At 38.1% G+C, this 19,137-nt stretch overlaps 1 protein-coding gene across 5 annotated transcripts; it reads left to right on the top strand.

Annotated features, from left to right (window-relative positions):
- The first annotated feature begins 268 nt into the window (after positions 1-268).
- Positions 269-17,812, top strand: YIPF5 (Yip1 domain family member 5). Of its 5 annotated transcripts, XM_060416540.1 has the most exons (7): positions 269-384; positions 899-5,228; positions 7,095-7,234; positions 12,197-12,369; positions 13,200-13,345; positions 15,344-15,525; positions 16,832-17,812. In XM_060416540.1, the coding sequence occupies exons 4-7, from the start codon at positions 12,249-12,251 to the stop codon at positions 16,992-16,994; spliced, it is 612 nt and encodes a 203-aa protein (XP_060272523.1). In that variant the 5' UTR covers positions 269-384; positions 899-5,228; positions 7,095-7,234; positions 12,197-12,248; the 3' UTR covers positions 16,995-17,812. The 5 variants fall into 5 exon arrangements, with proteins under 5 accessions (XP_060272523.1, XP_004008964.1, XP_060272521.1 ...); XM_004008915.5 differs by lacking the exon at positions 7,095-7,234 and having other exon boundaries at positions 899-1,018; XM_060416538.1 differs by lacking the exon at positions 7,095-7,234 and having other exon boundaries at positions 899-1,868.
- Positions 17,813-19,137: the final 1,325 nt, after the last annotated feature.

Below are 19,137 nucleotides of genomic sequence, written 5' to 3'. Positions count from 1 at the left end.
AGGTGGCCAAAGTATTGGAGTTTCAGCTTCAACATCAGTCATTCCAATGAAGTAGTAAGCAACAATTCTGCGCTTGCGCCTTTCTGCCTCCACCACTAACCAAGCTGCCAGAAGCTGTCCCCTCTTCCCGTAAGTCCGCCGCGGGAGTCAGTTGGCCGATACTGCGCATGCTCCACATCGTGTTTGCCGCCCCACCAACCCCGCCCCCTGCCCTTCAGCCCGAGCCCAAAGTCTGCCAGCACGCCTGCGCGAGCGGGCGTGTCCCGGAAGCAGTTCTTTGCTCTTCTGACACGTAGCAACCGGTCCAGTACAGGGTCCTTAGCTGAGTTTGAGGGGTTTGGGGGGCTACCAGAGTTACCGCCGCCGCCGCTGCCTCCACGTTTGGTGAGTGCCCAGTCCTGTGGCATGATGTTCGATTTCTCTCCGCACCTGGAGGGCGGCTCGTGGGCGCCGCGCCTGGGTCCTTTCTCTCCGACCCTCCCTCCCTTTCGGGCCTTGTTGACGCGGATCCTGCGAGACTATGCGCTTTCCCGGCCGGCCCAGGCCTTATTTTGCAAAGAGGCTGTCGTGTTTTCAGCTGTGAAGCCCTATCCCGACGTGACGAATCATCTTTGCTGTTGTTGGTATTTTAGACCCCACAGAACCCGTCCTCCCGTGTCCCCGCCCCTCCCGTACCCAGGGCTTATCAGCCCCTCGAAGTGGAGGTGTCTTCCTGGGCCTTGACTTAGAGACATTTCTTTAGCACACCCCACCCCGCGACCCACCTTCCAAATGCTGCAACCCTAAATTCTAGAAGAATTATTTGCCGCCTTCTGAGGGTATTCGCTTAAGTAAAGTGTCAGGATCGAATTCAGGAGGCCCTTAGGCATAAGCTGTCTTTGCCATTTTTCTGTTGCAGATCATTTGCAATGTCAGGCTTTGATAATTTAAACACGGATTTCTACCAGACAAGTTACAGCATCGATGACCAGTCACAGCAGTCCTACGATTATGGAGGAAGTGGAGTACCCTATAGCAAGTAACATTTCAACTTTGGCCATTTGTTTTTCGAGATTGCAGTGAAAACATGTACCCTGAATGTTTGGTTCTGCCTTAGACTGAATGTGGGAACAAGTTGCTTATCAGGACTGTGACGTCTCATAATCTTCCTGCCTTCAGAGAGATCTTGACACTTCTTTGGGTCGGACGACATTGTCCTCTATAGAGTTTGGTATTTTCTGCAAAATACTGAGATGTGCCATGAGTGGAAAAATAGATTGTTTGAAGAACCTTTTTCTAGTACAGTATTTGAACATCATTTAGGGTATGGGTAGGAGCGTAAAGTAACTAGAGATAGGCTGTTTAGACCACAAGAGTAGTTAAAAATTAAAATCTTTTGACAGCTTCGTTAGTAGTTAAATCAGTCCAGTTTTCAGAGTATATCGATTGTTAACTGAAAGCACCGACACTGTTGAACAGTGTAGTTCCCTTCTATGATTCACCAGGTAGTTTTCATATAGCAATTGATAATCACTTTTATTACTTCTCACACCGAAACTTTTGGTCAGTCAGTACTCGCAACTTTCCAGTTGCACATTAAAGGAGCGGGGCACGGGGTCAGAGACTCAAAACCTTCCACTCCTGAACTGTTGAAAAAAACAATAGCAACAACAAAAAAATGTATTCTTTCCATAGTTTCTGGTGTTTGGCCCGGGGTGGGGGGGGGGGGGGGGGGAAGGAGGGCTTTTTACCAGTCTCTTCTAGGACATCATATTCTTAGTTTCTTGTGTGTGTTCATTCTTTCAGTCATGTCCAACTCTTTACAGCCCCATGGACTGTAGCGCGCCAGGCACTTCTGTCCATGGGACCTCCCGGGCAAGGACACTGAAGTGAGTTGCCGTTTCCATCTTAGTTTCTTAGGTCCTGAAGGTTAATCTTCTCAGCCTCCCTTTTAGTGAAAGAGTTTCCTATACCAGGGTTACTTAACCATTTTTAGATGGTCCAGGATCCTTTAGAGAAACTGAAGCAAACTAGGGGCCTGTTTCTGAGAAATACATGTTTGCAGTCAGACATCTGTGTTAATGTGTGTATAACGTTCAGACAGTTCATGTATTAACTGATGTGCATATGGACCCTGAATTAAAAACCATGAAGACTGTCCCAGGATGAGGGCATGTAAAGGGTGTGTGTCTAGTCTGAAAGAAGCGTTAGTACTAGGTCGTGTTGAAATTAACACAGTGTGGTTTGTCTTGCATAGGCTATACTTTTTACAAAGGCAAAAACAAAAGAAACCTGGAATCTGCTTATTTTGGTACATTGTAAAGCTTTTTTCCCCTAAAACTTAACACAGTGAATGAACAGTGTAAGTGCGCATGTAAATAATAATCTCTATCTCTGAATTACTGTTTTTTCTTTCTGTTAAATTCTAATTTATATAATACCATTGAAGATTTATCTCTTTTTATCAGTTAATTGGTCAGGATTGGAGAAAATCTGTTGAGAAATATCCATTCATTTATTTACCTAAATATATATTTTTTGTGATTGTTCAGTGTATGACACGGAGAAGGCAGTGGCACCCCACTCCAGTACTCTTGCCTGGGAAATCCCATGGATGGAGGAGCCTGGTAGGCTACATAGAGTCTATGGGGTAGCTAAGAGTCGGACAAGAGTGAGCGACTGCACTTTCACTTTTCACTTTCATGCATTGGAGAAGGAAATGGCAACCCACTCCAGTGTTCTTGCCTGGAGAATTTCAGGGACAGAGGAGCCTGGTGGGCTGCCGTCTATGGGTTCGCACAGAGTCAGACACGACTGAAGCGACCTGCAGCAGCAGTGTATGGCAGGGCAGATGAATGTAAGAATGGCTGGAGTGCTGCAGTAGGGCTTTGGAAAACCTATCTCTGTATGTGGACCTGGGTGCATTTTTAACCAGTGATATTGTTTAGACTCAACAGAATTATTCCACTTAGATTTCAAGTGAAAATGTATCTCTGCCTTTCTTATGTTTCTACCTTTCTATCCTTGTTAGCATCTCTTAAAGGTGTAACTTACCGTCCTGTACACTTAGCATCTCACTTCAGTTCTCCATGGAGCAGTTGTTTTAGATATGCTGTTGCTAACCTCACAGTTCCATCTCAACAAAAGTCATGCACTGGTAAGCGTTGCTTCAGTGCTTGTAAAGAAGTTTCATTCCAGGTGCTTATATAAATGTTACTACCAATTAATAAATATGAATTTATAGATATTGCTGAGAAAAATAAGACTAGTGTGTTAGTAGTAATAACTGACTAAAGTTCAGTGTTTCTGAACTTTAAGAATACTTGAGCTCTTCTGTATGTGCCTTCAATTGGATCTGCCCCTTAATGACATTTTTGTGTTTATCTCAGTTTATTAAATAATACTTTGTTATGTCAACTGGGTAACAAAGATCAGCTAACTTTTCTCTGTCTCTCTATCGATGAAAATACAGGTTCAGATATAATCTGACTTGGATTGTCTTCAAGTTTGACTTGGGTTATTATTAGTTCATAGTTCTACATTTGCCCTATGAAGTCAGCTTTAACATTTTGCATAGTTTCCACTACGGGTACTTTACATTCATATAAGAAAAAATAAACCCAAAAAGTAAAAGGACCTTTGATCTCAATCTGCTGAGGTTTATGAATGTCTTATTAGACATTGTATTATATATGTGTGTATGACATACATAGAAATACCAACTGTGTATTTTTAAAGCACTGAAAGCTAGTATTTTTTTATCTTCCTTTAACTGATAATACCTTTATGGACTACCTATGGATTTTGATCAGCTTAAGTTGTCAACCCAGTATGTTAAGAGGCTTTGTCTTTGTTGCTGATACTGAGTGGTTATGAGAGCATTGGTTTCATCTACTTTTCCTGCTGTAGAAGTGTTGATTTAGTCTGTAAAGGTCATGTCTACCATATTAAGTTTTAGTTTAAAATGAGTAGGAGTGAGTCAGGGATTTTCCTGAGCAGATCCTGCCAGAAAAGGGAAAGTGTAAAATTCCATGGTATTGTCTTTCATCTAATGGAGGAATAATAGTGCCACATTTAAAGCTCTTATTTGCTTGCATTATTTCTCTTCCTTACATGAAATTTATGGGTCTGTATCAGTGGTTCTGAAGTGTTGTCTACAGCTCTCAGAGTGTCCTTGAGATCCTTCCAGGAGGTTTTGAAAGATCAAAACTATTTTTGTAATAGTGAGACATTTTGCTCTTCTGTGGTGGCTCAGATGGTGAAGAATCTGCCTGCAGTGCCAGAGACCCAGGTTCAGTTCCTGGGTTGGGGAGATCCTCTGGAGAAGGACATGGCTACCCACCCCAGTACTCTTGCCGGGAGAATCCCCATGGACAGAGGAGTCTGGAGGACTACAGTCCATGGGGTCACAAAGAGTCGGACATGACTGAATGGTTAACACACACACAGTGAGACATTTTATACCTTTTTAGGTGTGTTGGCATTTGCACTGATGTTGCAAAAGCGATGATTGGTAAAACTGCTGGTACCCAAATGTGAATCAAGACAGTGGCATCAAACTGTTCTAGTAATCATTGTATTCTTCATCACATACTTGTTGGGGGTGAGTGAAGCCATTTCATTTAAAGATGTCCTTGGTGAAGCTGTAAGAATTATTGTTTTAAATCCTGACCCTTGACAACATACATTTTAAAAATATTCTATGTGACAAAATGGGAAACAGTTCTAAAGCACTTCTACTTCATACTAAAGTATAATAATTATCTCTAGGAAAAGCACCTGTGCAGTTTGAGTCACAAGCTGAATCAGCCACCTTTTCACGGAAACCTTTTTTTGGAAAGAACATCTGACAGACAAACTATGGTTCTTCAGACTTGAATAATTTCTCAAAAAATGAGTGAAGTGACCTGTTACTTCAAGGAAAGCAGTTGACAGTATGTGGGGCCAATGATCAGATTCACATTTTCAGGCAAAAATAAGCATTTTGAAAAACTTGTATCCATCACTGTGAAATTGTCAGCTTCCCAGTAATTATTTTCTGATGAGAGCAGTGATGATATTAACAAATATGATTTATATACATATATTTCATATTAAGTGAGTCTATATTTGGAACATCTGTATAACTCTCATTAATATTTTCTAAATGGCCAGTGCATGATGTTACAAAACTATATATGAATAAAGAAAGGATCCAGTCAAAGTACAAGACAGTTCATTAGCATTCTTTCCAGTTGCCACATTGCAAGGTAAGTTTAAAAAACTATCACTTTGCTCTGTGCTTTGATGTATCAGAAAGAATATTAATGATAATCTAAAAAGATTATGAAAACACTCTATTTTCCAACCACATGTCTGCAACACTAGATTTTCTTCAGATACTTCAACTAAATGGTACATCACACAACAGAAGGAATACAGAGGCAGATATAAGAATTTTCAGCTGTATTGAAAAATAGCTTTTTCATTTAAAAAAGTTTATGGTAATATATAATAGATTTAATCTTACTTTAACATTAACAAGTATTTCAAACATTTCTGTTTTAATTTCTAAAATGAAAAAATATTGATAGATATTACCCACATAAAAAATTTCAGTTCTCAATAACAAATTTTAAGAGTATAATGGGTTCTAAGATCAAAGAGTTTGAGAACCATGGGTTTATGTCATTCTTTTTGTTTTTTCTCTTGCATGCATATTTATATTCTCTGTCTTTCTCTCCCTGGAGAAAGAGAATAAAATACAGTCCGTTTATGCAGATGGTACAAACCTCCATATGGAGCTTTTCTACTTGTTCCATGAACTCTAAGGTGAATTTATGATACATCCTTAGAGAGATGGCACTATAGCGTGTTCTACTAAATTAGAAGATGTGAGTTCTTACCCTAATTCAGCCAGCTAGCCCCCTGGGGGTTGTGTGTGTGTGTTTAAGTAAGTAGGTAAATAAATAGTAATCAAGGTATTTGCATACCAAAATGACTGGGGAAATCCATATGCAGAAAAAAAAAATAACAGATGTTGATGTCAGGTAGGATTTGAAGGTGATTTTTATTACAGTTGTTATAAGAGCTAGCTACTGAAATTAGAAAGTCTGGTTTTGAATCCTTGCACAGATCATTTGTGGACAAATCATTTTAACCCAAATATCAGTTTACACATTTTGGTAATGAAGAGGATGATAAAATTAACCTTCTAGAGTAGTGAGAATAATGTGAGGCAGTTCACATTAAACACTTTACACAGTACTATTCAGAAAGTTATTATGTATGTTTTGGGAAATTTCAGTAGCTATATATTACATATAACAGAGTTAATGAATTTCAACAAATAATAACTATATAGGATTTTTAAAGGTACAAAAGATTATAATCTGAAAATTAAGTGTCTTACTTCACCTGTTTTTGGGTCCCTTTACCTATATAATTGTGTATATAATGTATATGTATATAAAACACATATACCTAGATGTGCGTATATAGTCTAAAAAGCATAGTCACAGTGGATACATATGATGCATACTATTCTGCCTTTCAGTTTTTCTCTGTTTTAAAATTTGTATTTATTTATTTGTGCGTTTTTTGGCCACACTACATGGCATGCAGGCTCTTAGTTCCCTGACGAGGACGAGAGGTTTGAACCTGCACGGGAGTCTTTAACCCCTGGACCACCAGAGAAGTTCCTGAATATTAGGTTTTATTCTTCTCCACTAAATGTTTTTGATTATCATTTCTTTCGAGTACCTACAAAACCGCCTCATTCTGTTTAACAGATGCATAGTAATCTATGCCCATGTCACAGTGTAGTTACAGATATATATTTATATTATTTTGGTTTCTGTTTTTTTGCCATTAAAATATTGCTGCAGTGCATTCTATCAATATTTTTATAGCCAGAAAAATAAATAGTATTTTTAAGCGTGTATTGGACTAGCATGATAAAAGAATACGAGCTATGTGTAGTTGAAATTTTAATTAATTAATTGGTTTTTTAAATTAATTTTTGGTTGCATTGGATCTTCGTTGTTGCAAGTAGGCATTCACTAGTTGCAGCGAGCAGGAGTTACTCTCTGTTGCAGTGCACGGACGTCTTACTGAGGCGGCTTCTCTGGTTGCAGAACACAGGCCCTAGGCATACGGGCTTCAGGAGCTGTGGCGCACTTGGGCTCAGCAGTCGAGGCCTGTGGGCCTAGTTGCTCTTCAGCACATTCAGTCTTCCCAGACCAGGGATCGAGCCCAGTATCCTCTGCACTGGCAGGTGAAACTCCCAGCCACTGTATCACCAAGGAATTCCACCTTTGATTTGCTTTTAATCAAGATGTTCAGTTAATTTAAAAATTAGATTTAACTTTAAAATCTCAAGTAATAATGAGGTCATTAGGTTTTTATGTTTTTGAAAAAGCGACTATAAATTTTTAAAGAGAATTAGAGACTAAAAGATCTCTAAGGCATCTCAGCTCTCATTTTTAAAATGTCTTACCTTTAAAATAATTTCTTCTTTCTTTCTTACTGTGTAGTTGGATTAGTCCTACTGATAGATAGGTCATATTTTTCCAGAACATGATGAAACAGATCATTAAAAGCTATTGCTTCAATATTATTCTGTTCCGCTTCAATATTCTTCTGTTATTTGCGTCACTAAAAAAGCCATACCAAGGTCTGCTTCTACAGAGTAAGATTTGTTACAGTACATACCAACAGAGATAAGTGTACATTTACTTAAAAAAATTAAAAGAACTATTCAAATGCAAGGTGCTTTAATTATGTTCTGTTATATTCAGAAAGCTTTCACAAGAAAGATGCTTCCTATTTTTCACTGTTTGAAATCGATGATTGTTCTTAAAGACACTGATGCACTTCCAAAAAATAACATATTCAAAATCATCCATTCTTCAGCACTCAGCTTTCTTTATAGTCCAACTCTCACATCCATACATGACCACAGGAAAAACCGTAGCATTGGCTAGACGGACCTTTGTTGACAAAGTAATGTCTCTGCTTTTTAATATGCTCTCTAGGTTGGTCATAACTTTCCTTCCAGGGAGTAAGCATCTTTTTTATTTCATGGCTGCAGTCACCATCTGCAGTGATTTTGGAGCCTCAAACAGTAAAGTCTGCCACTCTTTCCACTGTTGCCCCATCTATTTGCCATGAAGTGATGGGACTGGATGCCATGATCTTAGTTTTCTGAATGTTGAGTTTTAAGGCACCTTTTTCACTCTCCTCTTTCATCAAGAGGCTCTTTAGTTCTTTGCTTCCTGCCATAAGATGGTATCATCTGCATATCTGAGATTATTAATATTTCTCCCAGCAATCTTGATTTCAGCTTGTGCTTCCTCCAGCCCAGCATTCCTCATGTTGTACTCTGCATATAAGTTAAATAAGCAGGGTCACAATATACAACCTTAATGTACTCCTTTCCCTATTTGGAACCAGTCTGTTGTTCCATGTCCAGTTTTAACTGTTGCTTCTTGACTTGCATACATATTTCTCAAGAGGCAGGTTAGGTGGTCAGGTATTCCCGTCTCAAATTTTCCACAGTTGGTTGCAATCCACACAGTCAAAGGCTTTGGCATAGTCCATAAAGCAGAAGTAGATGTTTTTCTGGAACTCTTTTGCTTTTTTGATGATCCAGCAGATGTAGGCAATTTGATCTCTGGTTCCTCTGCCTTTTCTAAAACCACCTTGAACATCTGGAATTTCACAGTTCATGTCCTGTTGAACCCTGGCATGGAGAATTTTGATCATTACTAGCATGTGAGATAACTGCATTTATGTGGTAGTTTGAACATTCTTTGGCATTGCCTTTCTTTGGCATTGGAATGGAAACTGACCTTTTCCAGTCCTGTGGGCACTGCTGAGTTTTCCCAATTTGCTGGCATATTGGGTGCAGCACTTTCACAGCATCATCTTGTAGGATTTGAAATAGCTCAACTGGAATTCCATCACCTCCACTAGCTTTGTTCATAGTGATGCTTCCTAAGGCACACTTGACTTCACATTCCCGGATGTCTGGTTCTAAGTGAGTGATCACACCATCGTGATTATCTGGGCCTTGAAAATCTTTTTGTACAGTTCTTCTGTGTATTCTTGCCACCTCTTTTAATGTCTTCTGCTTCTGTTAGGTCCATGCCATTTCTGTCCTTTATTAAGCCCATCTTTGCATGAAATGTTCCCTTGGTATCTCTCATTTTCTTAAAGAGATCTCTAGTCTTTCCCATTCTGTTGTTTTCCTCTATTTCCTTGCATTGATCACAGAGGAAGGCTTTCTTGTCTCTTCTTGCTATTCTTTGGAACTCTGCTTTCAAATGGGTATATCTTTCCTTTTCTCCTTTGCTTTTCGCTTCTCTTCTTTTCTCAGCTATTTGTAAGGCCTCCTCAGAGAGCCACTTTGCTTTTCTGCATTTCTTTTTCTTGAGGATGGTCTTGGTCCCTGTCACCTGTACAGTGTCATGAACCTCCATCCGTAGTTCATCAGGCACTCTGTCTATCAGATCTAGTCCCTTAAATCTATTTCCCACTTCCACTGTATAATTGTAAGGGAATTTACTTAGGTCATACCTGAGTGGTCTAGTGGTTTCTCTTACTTTCTTCAGTTGCAGTCTGAATTTGCCAATAAGGAATTCATGGTCTGAGCCACAGTCAGCTCCGTGTCTTGTTTTTGCAAACTGTATAGAGCTTCTTCATCTTTGGCTACAAACAATCTCATCAGTCTGATTTCAGTGTTGACCATCTGGTGATGTCCATGTGTAGAGCATTCTCTTGTGTTGTTGGAAGAGAGTGTTTGCTATGATAATTGCATTCTCTTGGCAGAACTCTATGAGCCTTTTCCCTGCTTTATTGTGTACTCCAAGGCCAAATTTGCCTATTACTCCAGGTGTTTCTTGACTTCCTACTTTTGCATTCTAGTCCAAATTCTGAAAGATGCTGTGAAAGTGCTTCACTCAATATGCCAGCAAATTTGGAAAATTGAGCAGTGGCCATGGGACTGAAAAAAGTCACCTTTCATTCCAGTCCCAAAGAAAGGTAATGCCAAAGAGTGCTCAAGCTACCACACAATTGCACTCATCTCTAAGCAACTTCACTTTCACTTTCACATGCTAGTAAAGTAATGCTCAAAATTCTCCTAGCCAGGCTTCAGCAATACGTGAACTGTGAAATTCCAGATGTTCAAGCTGGTTTTAGAAGAGGCAGAGGAACCAGAGATCAAATTGCCAGCATCTGCTGGATCATTGAAAAAGCAAGAGAGTTCCAGAAAAACATCTATTTCTGCTTTATTGACTATGCCAAAGCCTTTGACCGTGTGGATCCCAATAAACTGTGGAAAGTTCTGAAAGAGATGGGAATACAGACCACCTGACCTGCCTCTTGAGAAACCTATATGCAGGTCAGAAAGCAACAGTTAAAACTGCACGTGAAACAGCGGACTGTTTCCAAATAGAAAAAGGAGTACATCAAGGCCATATATTGTCACCCTGCTTATTTAACTTATATGCAGAGTACATCATGAGAAACGCTGGGCTGGAAGAAGCACAAGCTGGAATCAAGATTGCCGGGAGAAATCTCAATAACTTCAGATATGCAGATGACACCACCCTTATGGCAGAAAGTGAAGAGGAACTAAAGAGCCTCTTGATGAAAGTCAGAGAGGAGAGTGAAAAAGTTGGCTTAAAGCTCAACATTCAGAAAACGAAGATCATGGCATCTGGTCCCATCACTTCTGGGAAATAGATGGGGAAACAGTGGAAACAGTGTCAGACTTTATTTATTGGGGCTCCAAAAATACTGCAGATGATGATTGCAGCCATGAAATTAAAAGACGCTTACTCCTTGGAAGGAAAGTTATGACCAACCTAGATAGCATATTGAAAAGCAGAGACATTACTTTGCCAACAAAGGTCTGTCTAGTCAAGGCTGTGGTTTTTCCAGTGGTCATGTATGGATGTGAGAGTTGGACTGTGAAGAAAGTTGAGCACCGAAGAATTGATGCTTTTGAAATGTGGTGTTGGAGAAGACTCTTGAGAGTCCCTTGGTTGCAAGGGGATCCAACCCGTCCATTCTAAGGGGGGGTCAGCCCTGGGTGTTCTTTGGAAGGAATGATGCTAGAGCTGAAACTCCAGTACTTTGGCCACCTCTTGCGAAGAGTTGACTCACTGGAAAAGACTCTGATGCTGGGAGGGATTGGGGGCAGGAGGAAAGGGGGACGACTGAGGATGAGATGGCTGGATGGCATCACGAACTCGATGGACATGTGTTTGCGTGAACTCCGAGAGATGGTGATGGACAGGGAGGCCTGGCGTGCTGTGATTCATGGGGTTGCGAGGAGTCGGCCACAACTGAGCAACTGAACTGATAATGAAAAGGACATCTTTTGGGGGTGTTAGTTCTAGAAGGTCTTTTAGGTCTTCATAGAACCTTTCAACTTCAGCTTCTTCAGCATTACTGGTCTGGACATAGACTTGGATTACCATGATATTGAATGGTTTGGCTTGGAAATGAACAGAGATCATTCTGTTGTTTTTGAGACTGCATCCAAGTACTGCATTTCAGACTCTTGTTGAGTATGATAGCTACTCCATTTCCTCTAAGGGATTCTTGCCCACAGTAGTAGATATGATGCTCATCTGATGTAAATTCACCCATTCCAGTTCATTTTAGTTAGCTGATTCCTAAAATGTCAATGTTCACTCTTGCCATCTCCTGTTTGACTACTTCAAATTTGCCTTGATTCATGGACCTAACATTCCAGATTTCTATGCGATATTGCTCTTTACAGCATTGGACCTTGCTTCCATCACCAGTCACATCCACAACTGGGTGTTGTTTTTGCTTTGGCTCTGTCTCTTCATTCTTTGTGGAGTTATTTCTCCACCAATCTCCAGTAGCATGTTGGGCACCTGCCGACCTGGGGAGTTCCTCTTTCAGTGTTCTATCTTTTTGCCTTTTCGTACTGTTCACGGGGTTCTCAAGGCAAGAATACTAAAGTAGCTTGCCATTCCCTTCTCCAGTGGACCACATTTTGTCAGAACTCTCCACCATGACCCATCTGTCTTATTGTAGATAATTAGCTTGATCTTAGTAGTTAATTTCAACCATGATTTATAAAATCTGCCAAAGTAGATATTCTGGAAATTGCATGACATATTTCTGCGCCTATCAGGGATATCAGATTTGGATGTTGACATAATTCTGAGACATGTAACTTTACTTGGCTTTTTAGACAGTATGCTGGCTATGACTACTCGCACCAAGGCCAGTTTGTCCCCGCAGACATGATGCAGCCACAACAGCCATACACCGGGCAGATTTTCCAGCCAACTCAGGCATATACTCCAACTACACCTCAGCCATTCTATGGAAACAACTTTGAGGATGAACCACCTTTATTAGAAGGTACAGTCGGTTGCAACTCTTGATAGTACTCTATAATATCCAGATGCTGAAAGTAAATCTTTGTTTGAAGAAGTTCCTCTTGTCTTTAAAAGAATAAGGCTGTAGGAAAAAAGTTTCTACTAAGTGACTCATTTCGAATAACACTGAGCCAGAGAGAACCAGACTTTTTTTAATAGATCTTTATATAGTGATAATAAAGTATGTCAGTATGTGAGCAGAGTAACTTTTACTTTAGATTATTGATGCAATTCTATCAGTGGAAGAAATGAGAGGAAATAGCATGGTATTGACTGTTCTGCATGAAAACAAACTGATAGAGCTAGTAACATCAGTGTACGGTGTTTTTCAAACTGTATCTCCAGACCCAAAAAGCAATAGTTCTAAAAATTTTGGGGGAGATCAGATACCCTTCGGAAGTCCAGTGAAAGCTATGCATACTCTTCTCAGAAAAATGCACATATATACAGAGAAGACATAGTTTTGTATACGTTTTTGCAGGGCCTCCTGTGTTTCTGAAGCCCCAGGTATAGAGCCCCTTACTATGAATGCTGTCTCTGTATTCTATGCTATAAAGGCCTAGCTCAGAGTGTCTGATTCATTATGTCCTTACCTTTTTCTAACACCAAACCAGAGATTTGATATTTGTGGAATAAGCACCGTAATCAGTAAAGACTGATTGAGGACTCACTAAAATAATATCTGATGTTGCTAGATCACTTTTTTGATACTGGTTGTTTCTTTTTGTTTTTCACCCTGTTACAGTATAAACTCTGGTAAACTGAAAGTGTATCACAAATCCTGATTGACTTTCCTTTTTTCTTTTTATTTAGAATTGGGTATCAATTTTGACCACATCTGGCAAAAAACACTCACAGTTTTACACCCCTTGAAAGTAGCAGATGGCAGCATCATGAATGAGACTGATTTGGCAGGACCAATGGTTTTTTGCCTTGCTTTTGGAGCTACATTGTTACTGGTAAGATTCTAGTTGGAGCTCTCAGTGTGAGATTAAAGAATGGAATTTAAATATTCCACCAAGAGCCTTTATTAAGACTCTTCTTTTACATCAAGTTTTAATGTGTCTTAAAAGGTATCGAGTTGTTTAAGTTTATACAAATTCGTCACTTCACTATTGATAATATGGTATATTTAGAAATCATTTCTTGGTCCAATAAGTGGTCCAATTATTAGGGAAAATTGTTAATAAATAACATGTGGCTTTAGTCACTCATCAGAATTCCTTTTTTTTTAAGTTGCCCTTGAGTAGAGTTTTGTTGCATAAGTGCTGATCTTTCTTATATATTATTTTAATATTTAATGAATTGATAAAAGACAGCAACTTTTAGTCTCTCTCATCTCTCTAAGAATATTGGAGCATATTGAAAATGAGAAATTGTAAATATAATTGTTAATGTTTGTTTTATTTTATCTTATGTCCGCTTCTGAATTAGAAGAAATAAACAATATAATGAATTAAAGATGGAACTTTTAGTCAGAAAAGCTAGGCATGAACTCAGTGCGTCTAATCTGCCCTTGATTTCACCCTTCACTTCCCTCTGATAAATAACCACCTAACAAGATTGTTTTGGAGATTAAGACAGGTTATATGAGAATACTGTTCAAAGTATTTTGAATATAGTATTCAGAGTTTTAATGCATTGTACCCAGTGTCAGATTTTATTATTATTAATAAACCTTTTTAAACTTCTATACTCTTAATCAGATATTTACAAATAAGTATTGATTCTAACAGAAATCCCAGGGAGTTTTCCATTAATGTAATCTGTAGAGGTATTTTCATAATTGAGTTTCATATGTCAGATGGGTGACAAACCAGAACTTTTTAAAGGCTTTTTTGCAGACTGATTTTAGTGATAGCATGACCTAAATACACTGTTTGTTCACGTAGCATGACTAAGAGTACTAACTCCAATTAAGCTCATGTTTATTGTCCTAAGATTGTTTAGTGATGTCTTTTGTAAGAGCAGAACATTTTTAAAGTTTTTGCTTGTTTGTCAGAGAACTGTATAAAGCAACCACCAATTTGGAAAAATAATGAAAGAAGAAAATATCTTCCATTATATTCCTCTTACCCAGGAGTTAATCACTTTTTTCCTCCCCTCCTCACAGAACCCTGGCTCCCTGCTTATCCTGGCTTCCTTTCTCCTAATTCTTTTAACACCCATATAAAATCAATGATCGGAGAAGGCAGTGGCACCCCACTCCAGTACTCTTGCCTGGAAAATCCCACAGACAGAGGAGCCTGGTAGGCTGCAGTCCATGGAGTCGCTAAGAGTCAGACACGACTGAGCGACTTCACTTTTGCTTTTCACTTTCACGCATTGGAGAAGGAAATGGCAACCCACTCCAGTGTTCTTGCCTGGAGAATGCCAGGGACGGGGGAGCCTGGTGGGCTGCCATCTCTGGGGTCGCACAGAGTTGGACATGACTGAAGTGACACAGCAGCAGCAGCAAAGTCGATGAAATTATTTTTGCTGTTAAAATGATTATGACTATATCTACCAATGAAAATAAGTTGTTTCAGGGCAATTTTGGTGGAGTTGGGTGTATTCAAGTGATATTAGCTACTATCCAAATATTTGAATGACTTTCCATCTTGTTTTGGTAGTTTATTTGCTTAAAATCGGCCATATTTATTTTTAGAAATCTATGACTTGAGGTGATTCTACAATGGTTTTATATCTTTATTTGTTGAATTCTATGCCAAACTCAAATGGTAGCTAGAAAATGAAATCCTGAATATCTGCGTGTTGAGAGGTGGGTACTTTAAATTTCTTAAGAAACATATAAAAGGCAGTCTGCTCACTGTTTTACTTCACTACATAAAGAATAGATACCTCTGTGGATTTTAATCCTCACAAATTAAATATCTTCTACAAGTACCATTTTAGGTGAAAGAAGCCCAGAGTAACTTTCTTTGCCCTCTAACATGTCATCTTTTTGTTACCCATAGGCTGGCAAAATCCAGTTTGGCTACGTATATGGAATCAGTGCAATTGGATGCCTAGGAATGTTTTGTTTATTAAACTTAATGAGTATGACTGGTGTTTCATTTGGTTGTGTGGCAAGTGTCCTTGGATATTGTCTTCTTCCTATGATCCTGCTTTCCAGCTTCGCAGTGATATTTTCTTTGCAGTAAGTACTGATCTTTATTTTGGGAGTTGATTGACCAATTCTGTGTAATAGAATTTAGTTCACTATCAATTTGAGGTAAATCACTGATTCAACAAACAGATAGTGGCTGTTATAAATGAAGACTGTGTTACATACTTTTCAGTGATGAATAATGGAAGTGAGAATAAATTTAAAAATCATTTATACCATGTCTTTCCATATAATAAGGAATTTTACTAGTTTTAGGTAAACTTACCAGTGTCCATAAACAAATTGAACAGAGGTGATTGTTAACCTAAATATTGCATGGAAGAGATCAGGTTGTTAAAATTATACTTACCTTCTCTTTAATTTTTTTAATATCTTATTTCTTAACTATATCAGGCATATACTAAGTGAATGAATAATAAATGCATATTCTCTATTTAGTAGCTTCTTAACTAAAACTGGAACTTTTTATGTCAAGAGACTGTTTCTAGCCTACTGTGTTCTCAAATATCCTTGTACACAGCTTTAAAGTTGTGTTATTTTAAAATAATACTTTTAAGTAAGGATTAAAGAGAGAGGTATATATTACTGCTCATGAAGTTGCTTCTCATGGCCAGTGGACAGATGCTGTCTCAGTAGTTCAGTCCCCTCGTTCTGGCTAGTGCTAGACATGAGGAAAGATTGAGCTTTGTTATACCTAGAGTGGAAAAGAAGGCATAGCAGAAGAGTATGTATCAACTGATACTAGAGATTTGAAAGGGTGATGGCCTTATAGTGTCCCTGTTTTGGATGAAAATGCTTCAGATTTTCAGTGTAGAAACTGCTTCACTCTTCTCATTTGTTAAAATTGATATGTTTATATTTGAATTTTAAAGACAATGTTTCTACTAAAACAGTGTTTTCCAGCCAGGGGCAGTTTTGCTACCAGGGGATACTTTGCAATGTCTGGAGACAATTTTAGTTATCAGAACTCTGGAGGGGCAGAGGTACAATGGGTATTTTATGGCTAGAGGCCAGGGATGCTGCTGAATGTCCTAATGATGAACAGAACAGCCCTTACAGCAGAAGCACACACAGGCCAAATGTCAGTGCTGCCAAGTTTGAGAAATTGTGCTATATTAAGAAGCAAAATATGTTACAGATAAGCTTTTTATCACATGAAATAATTGAATTAACTGAGATACATCAGCATTTGAAGAAAGATCTTGGTTATTTCTATAGACGTCTACATGTGATTTAATTTTTAAGTACTTAAGAATTGGTAATGTTAGTACTCTTACATAACTAATCTCATCTTCTGCTTTTTCTCTCCGCTCTCCATTTTCTTTGTCTGTTACAGAGGAATGGTAGGAATCATTCTTACTGCTGGAATTATTGGATGGTGTAGTTTTTCTGCTTCCAAAATTTTTATTTCTGCATTAGCCATGGAAGGACAGCAGCTTCTAGTAGCATATCCTTGTGCTTTGTTATACGGAGTCTTCGCCCTAATTTCCGTTTTTTGAACTGAATTTATCTGGGATGTAGACATCATTGGGCCAAATAACAAAAAGGACTTTGAACTCTTCAATCGGACCAGCAAATGGCTACAGTGCAACTCTCATGCAGATCTAATGTTTGACTCTTGGAGCAGTGGAAGTAAATAAGTATCTTTGGTTCATTTTTATAGAACTTTTGAATACTATATTGGATTTATGCAGTATGACTAGATTTAAAAGGTGTGTGCTTATACAAATAAGAAGTGCTATTTCTTTCCTGTTCCTGCAGCCTTAGAAAAACAACCTTTTCCCTTGCTAATTGTATATTATGGTGTTTTTGATAGATTTTTATCAACTGTGGGAAACTAACCACAGAGCTGATATCTTAAAAACAATCCATAGTAGAGAAGACACAGGACTTATTGGAGAAATATTTTTCCAAGTAATTAGGAAAGAAAACTTGCCTGTGTTGTTGAGTCAGATGCAATTGAAGCAAAAAAGTGATCGAAATGTGAAATTTTATGAGTTTGCACTTCAGAAATTTGACGTTCCTCTAAATTATCTCATGGAATTTTGGCCAAAATTCAGCAATACAGGTAGTTCACAGTCTACCTTATTGTAGACATGGAATGTGAATATCTGTTTAAATATTAGCATTAACTAAAACATAGTGACCTAGACTGGCCACATTAATGTTATAGTTGCATTTCCATGTTTCCCAGGAAAAAGATAATCACTAACCTTCTTTGAGGAAAATATTTAAAATGTCACAATTTCAGTATTGCAGTTCCCAATGTGAAGTGTGTTTGATGCTTATTGATTAAAATTTTCCCAATTAATTTAAACTGTGTTGTTGAGTTTATTGTCAAACCAAGATTTTTGGTGTTCCATTTTATTTAATTAGGCTCTGGTTTTGACTTGTATTCCCAATTTATTCTAAGCTTTAAGAATAGTGGTCATCTAGTATAGAATCAAAAAAAAATAAGAGATTAAACAAAACAGTTTGTTTTAAGTTACAACATTTATTTTCTTGTATTAAACACTTCATTAATGTTGTCATGCTCTTGTTTAAAAAATCTATAAAGAAATACTGTATCTTGTGTACTGTTGGCTTTTTCTGGAGAAACTGCTCCTAATTTTGGACAAAGATCAGTTATGAGAAAGGTGCTGTATTGGGAGGAAGTATTGCTTTTTTTTTTTTTTTTTTAAGAGGAGACTTTCAGACTAAAAAGAAATGCCAAGCGGACATATTCTCAGTTCTTTTTTAGAGCTAGTTTTCAACCATAAAAGATTAATAAAAAACATACTACTTACAAGAAGATCATGATTTCTGATCTCCGGAATTACATGAATTTGTTTTTCTTCATTAGTATTTAATCTTCTGGAGGGGTGCACTCACTGATAATTAGTTTTTGGCTGGGTTTTTAAACTTAGCAAATTGTTTTAGAATATTTTTATTACAGTCCTTGGATAGTATTTTTTATTTTGCCTTTTTTAATTCATTTTATAAATGTAAACAGTTCTTCCTAAGATGAATGTCATGGGTGCCTTCTGTTAGTATCCAGTTATTCCTAATGAAGAGGGTAGATGATGTGCTGGGTGTTAAAATCTTCCACTGTTGGTTAAACTTAAGACCAGTAATCTTCAGCCAGATTCCCCAAATGAATCAAATTGTTTTCTTATTTTTTGCCTCCATCTCCAACAAAATAACATTTACCTTAAATCACTGATGTCGAGATTTTTGTTGTTAGCTGTCTTTTATTTAACCCCAAAATAATCAGTTGCAAAACTATTTTATTATTAGCTATTTTGTCAAAACAGCTATACAGTGGAGCTGCCTTTGATGTAAGTAAGAGTTGAGCTCATGAAGAGTCATATGTAGCCAAAATTTCCCCTTTGTAAAACTCAAATCAAAAATACAGTATATATAGCCATATTTGTGCATACTTTAAAAACAGATATACTGTGGCTCAAGAATACTATGTGGTAACTTTTTTCTACTGGTTCAGTTAAGTATCAGGAAGAGCATATGGTTTGCTTTTACACCCATTTTATGCCAAAACATGCTTGTACCTTTAAATACTGGAGATGCTCACAGCATTACTAAAAGCTTGCCTGTTCACTGTCTCTGAGTAAAACTGCCTGGGAGTGGAGTTTGCAGGTTCACTCA

This window comes from Ovis aries, chromosome 5 (assembly GCF_016772045.2).
Source record: "Ovis aries strain OAR_USU_Benz2616 breed Rambouillet chromosome 5, ARS-UI_Ramb_v3.0, whole genome shotgun sequence".
Taxonomy (NCBI): Eukaryota; Metazoa; Chordata; class Mammalia; order Artiodactyla; family Bovidae; genus Ovis; species Ovis aries.
The sequence above is the reverse complement of the archived record's forward strand: the minus strand, read 5'-3'. Positions and strand labels throughout refer to the sequence as shown.